General features: G+C 36.4%; 1 protein-coding gene across 1 annotated transcript; it reads right to left on the bottom strand.

Annotated features, from left to right (window-relative positions):
• Positions 1-250: 250 nt before the first annotated feature.
• LOC109210336 (probable E3 ubiquitin-protein ligase RHY1A) lies at positions 251-3730 on the bottom strand. The gene is made up of 4 exons (XM_019373736.1): positions 3613-3730; positions 3254-3524; positions 1886-2076; positions 251-891 (listed from the first exon to the last, which is right to left on the bottom strand). Exons 2-4 carry the CDS (start codon positions 3488-3490, stop codon positions 456-458), a joined length of 864 nt encoding a protein of 287 aa, XP_019229281.1. The 5' UTR covers positions 3491-3524; positions 3613-3730; the 3' UTR covers positions 251-455.
• Between the last annotated feature and the right edge of the window lie 1477 nt (positions 3731-5207).

Consider the following 5207-nt stretch of genomic DNA (forward strand, 5'->3'; position numbering starts at 1 on the left):
ATAAATAGTTGTTTATTCTAATGCGAGTGTAAATGAATTAAAGTGTAATAACACAATTAGCACAGATTTTGGCGCCGCTTAATCACGAAGCTAAGGGACATAAGATATTTGTAAGAATTATCCACATTTATAAGATATAAAAAATTTTATTTTCTCTAGTTAGCAAGTTAAAGAAGCAACAGGACATTTCACTTTGACTAGTCTCTTCAAATAAGTAAGTTTCTTGGCAAGTATCAAACATACATGTCTGTTATGGTGTCCCTAAGAGAATGCAATTAGTTTCCTTGTTATGTATCTCAGTAGTCATCACTTTGTACAAGAACTTCTCTTGGCCGTAAGATCAAAATGAAACAAAAAACCCATAGAATAAATTATTCAAGTCCGTTCCTGTTCTACTCATTTTATGGAAAACTACCATTCAAACAACAAAAAGTCAAAGTAATCAAAAAAGGATATCACGACCTTTCTTTGGTTCTACAAGAAGTCACGAGTATAGCTCCTCGACAATATGGGCAATCCCCACAACTCCGTACCCATGGTTCCAAGCAGCAAGGGTGAAACCTATGCCCACATGGTAAACATATTAACTTGTCTCCTTCCAGGAAAGCATCTAGACATATGCTACATTCAAGTACCGCCGTGGCATGTGTTTCTTCATCTCCCTTGTCTGAGTTGCTGAAAACCCCAATATGCAGTAACTCCACGGCTTCTTGACTCAAACCGGGGGGTCTCTTGTTTTTTTCTCTCCACAGAGAATCCGCGCCGGGGGCTGTGCCAGCAAGCCACTGCCTAGAAATATCTGTTTCCCAATCACCAGCATCGGCAAGTCTAAAATCATCCTCAAATGTGACGTTGTTGCGATGGGTGCTTGTTGCGCTCCGGTTACTTCGCCTAGCAGAAGCCAATATCAACATTCAATCAACTAGACCACGCGCAATACTTTTAAAGCTCCACTTAAACTGACAGTGAACATTAAGATATTTTAAAGAAGCAGCGAACTAAAAGTTTCCTTGGTTCAACATAGAAGTTCTAAGTGGCACACAGGATGCAAGGACCAAGTTTAGCCAACATAGCACATCCTAAAACAGACAGGTTGACTGACCAACTTTGAATGATATCAAGTGCCAAATTGCTCATGCCAAACAGAAAGGAGGATTCTATCTTAAATAAGTTTTCCATAACTTAAATCTTATCATGAGTACCATCAAATCAACTTACAAACATTTAAGAGAAATCATTCCTACAAGTAAACCAGTATGGAGTCAAAAGCCAAAACTGTAGATTGTAAGATCTGCTGGTGAATTCACATTCTAAAACATGCCCTTTAACCTCTACAAACAAGGAGAGACATAGACTAGGAAGGGTCAGTAAAATCAGCTAAGACTTCTTAATAAGCACTATGCAGCTGTGTAAAAGGAGCACGACATCATAATAATCATATCCATTTATAAGTCCATTCACTACAGGAAACTTTCACCTCCAGTCTTTGTATTCTGACACTAGCTCATTTTCCATATCTTAATGACCCAAGAAAATTGGTTCTAGGAATCAGATGAGAACTCAAGTTCATCAAGACCCAAGCACATTCATGCCTGTTTTATAATGAGTTTACCCACGTAAAAACATACTCTTACCTATCTCAGCATTTGTATTCTTGGAAAAAACAACGCGAGATTTTTTTAATCAAACAAGTTGATTTTTTTCTAAAATAATGATAAAATTATGAAAAAGGTTAAATCTATGATAAAATTCTGAAGGTTGAATTCTGAACATGCAGTATTAACTGCAATGGTTTAGTCCAGAAAAGTACATACTACTGGGTATCATGGATTCTTACTTATCTAAAAAACAAAGCCATCTGGCTTCATGGATTCAAAGCACCAACCTGTTTCCAGATATGGTTACACCACTCAACCTTTGCAAAAGCCTTTCCCTTGCAAGTAGTACAGCACCAGGGAGTCGCTCACTACCAGAGGTTCTCATCCCATCTCGTATCCTGTTACCGTTTTCTGCATGACTGATGTTCTCTGAAGCACCCTGGCTACTCCCAGAGTCAAGCCAAATAGATTCGCGCTCCTAAATTGTGAAAGATCATATTAATTAGCACCAACATTTTAGGTCACCTTCAAGAATCAAATCCTATTAGTAAAACAAGGTGAAAAAAGTACTGCAAGCTCACATTCAACACTTTTTTGCACCTCGAATCAGCAAATACATTAAATTTAACATACAGCACTAAAAATACACGGCATCACAAAAACGCACAAAGAGCAATATAGTCAGGCACTAAAATCGTAACAACACGATGAATGAGCTAAAATAATCCATACATACAATACTATTTACCAAACGTATATAAAAGTTGATGAATGATTCATTGAAGAGAGCAACTTAAAGATGTCGCGCATACATAGAGAAGTACCACAAGCCAGCAATATTTCGGGCGTCACGGGACAAGCATCTTATAATCAAGCTAATCCAGTGTAAAATGGTGAACAATTACACTAAGCAACAGCTATTATTTCTGAATTTCAGCTAAGCAATACCAGGCTTGCACCTACATATAAGCTGTCATATCACATTGCTCTACTCATCTGATGGGGGATTTATATCACTGCCACGCCAAATCGCGCAGAGATTGATTGGGAAGAGAGAAATTGCCTCTTGTGATAAGAAATACCAAAAGATGAAAGCAAATAATCCATATGAGTTAGTTGGGATTAAAGCTTAGTTGTTACATTTATCATCATATGCTGTGTTCGCAAGGATTCATCAATTGGTGGGAAGTACGATAAGGCACATATGATGCCAATTAAAAGTACATATTTTATTGCGACACAATCTCAGCAGTCCTTCAGTCAAAGCGACCGCTTACCCCCATCAGAAAATATCATATTATATGAGAAGGCGGTGAACCATTGTATATTATCTACATTCAGTGCCGTTGAGGCGTATTTGGTTCATTTCCCCTTTCCTTAATCTAACTAACCCAGGCAAGAAATTAGAGTTAAAAACCGTTAATAGGAAAAGGAAAAAGGAAAGGATACGCTGAAACAACATCTGGATTCAGCTATTTAGAAATTCTAATATTAAATATATGTATGTTGACCACTATGACTCAAACTCTCATCTTGCTGTACACAATTTAGAGCTCTGATCGAATATATTATGCCAGCGCAACACAACAGATAATGCAGCACCTAAATTTTTTATATTATCATTATACATATAATAAAAAAATCCAAATTCTTACAGGAGGAGCGAAACGTCTAGGGCGGTGAGGAGAGCGGCGCAGAGGTTCACAACCGCTCGCATCGAGGCGATCACGCCTGATATTATTGCCGCCTTGCTGGTGGTTATGATGACGGCGGCGATTGTGAATGCTGTGGGGGTGAGAAATTCGACCCGGCAATGAATCGGACCCTAATTCGGGATCGGTTCGGCCGTAACGAGACCTCCTAGTGAAGAATAGCTCCGAAGCACTCGTCATGCAAATTGCAATTCCCACGCGTCCTCTTCTACACCTGCAATAAAATGATCTGAGAGAATGATATATATCACTAGTTATAGAAATAGGAGCTTCGACTGAAAGAGAGAAGAAATATCACATACCTTGGGAAGAAATTGGGAGGAAGAAGACAGAGATAGTGATTAAACAAATTGGACTGTAGTTCCCAGTAGCTCTAATTAAGGACATTCACTTTTTTCGTGATGGGCAGTTACTAAATACATAAGGATTATACTTTGGAAAAAAAAAAATACGGCTATGTCCATTTATAGGTAGTATATTACAAAAATTAATTAATTTATAAAATATTATTAATATTAACCATATATTATTAATATATTACCCAATTAGTTATTTGTAGCCAAACATGTCAAATTTTTGCTTTCTTTTGAGTGGATGTTATTAAAATAGACTGGGTACATCTTAAAGACCTTGAATCTCAATTTTGTGATGATTTGGTGGAGTTTTGCGGTGGTTTGAATTGAAAAGTCTATGTAGAAGGTGAACATGAAAAAAAAAAGTGTATCATTTGTGTATCACATGTGTATCATATTTGCATCAGATGTGTATCACATGTATATCTATGTATATTTGTGTGTGAGATACATGTGTGATACATGTGTTGCAGAAGAATTTTTTAAAACTCGATTTTAACTACGAGTTTTGATACCAAATCACCTCCAATCTTCCTCAAATTTTATATATTGACTCGTCTATATGTCTTCAATGAATTTCAACCATACCCATTAAAAAAGGTCCTTTTTTTGCTTAGATTTTTGAAATCTTGTATATATATATTTTTGTATTTCATCACCTTGTTTGCTACCTCGTCAATGAAATTTTCTTTCCGTCTTGCATCTAGTGTAGCTGATCACGCTTAAAACACATGGAAGGAGATCTTTGCGTGTGACTCTTAGAGAGAAAGAACCTTATTTATTTGGATTTTCAATTTTTTTTATGTACTTGCTAGTTTTGGTAAGTTTATGAATAATGGCTAGAGATTGGTAAGTTAGTACTTATTTGGGACATTTCTGTAAAATTCCAAAATAAATGGGCTTGGACATGTTTAATAGCATTGAGTAAAAATTGTGTGGGGTAGCCACTTTTTAAAGTGGTATTTACTTTTTATCCAGCATTTTTAATGTTTAGCAATAGTAGCTACTAGTCTATTAAAATTAATATGAAAAGACTGTTTTACCCTTTCTTCTATCACTTTCATGTGTTAGGGAGAAGAACTGCGCCGCCGATAACGGTTTCCGATGAGCAAACTCCTCCGTTCTCTACTTTTCCGCTTTCCATTCCATTTGTTTCTCTACTCTATAATTGTTTAATTCGGGAAATTGATAATCGCCATAGTACTAGTAGTAAAATGATCAGAATTCGAAATGAGAAATAGTGCAACTAGTTGCCGTTGAGTCTGGTCTTTTCTTCTTGTTTTCACCATTTATTTGCAGAAGCTGGTTTTATCCAATTCCCTATAATTTTTACTCATTGTCAGCAGGGAATTAGTTAATTCTGCAGGTTGATAAATCAAGAGTCTTAAACAATAACTTTGTCTCCAATATTAATGAGATGGTTTCTTGAGATAGAGATGACTTATCACTTTGCAGTGTATCACAAAAATTGAAAAGTTTCAATCAGAAATACCGACAAGAAAATATCCTGTCAATTCTCCATTTTTGTTTTCATGTAATCGTTG

The sequence above is a fragment of the Nicotiana attenuata genome, unplaced genomic scaffold, assembly GCF_001879085.1.
Source record: "Nicotiana attenuata strain UT unplaced genomic scaffold, NIATTr2, whole genome shotgun sequence".
In the NCBI taxonomy this organism is placed as follows: Eukaryota; Viridiplantae; Streptophyta; class Magnoliopsida; order Solanales; family Solanaceae; genus Nicotiana; species Nicotiana attenuata.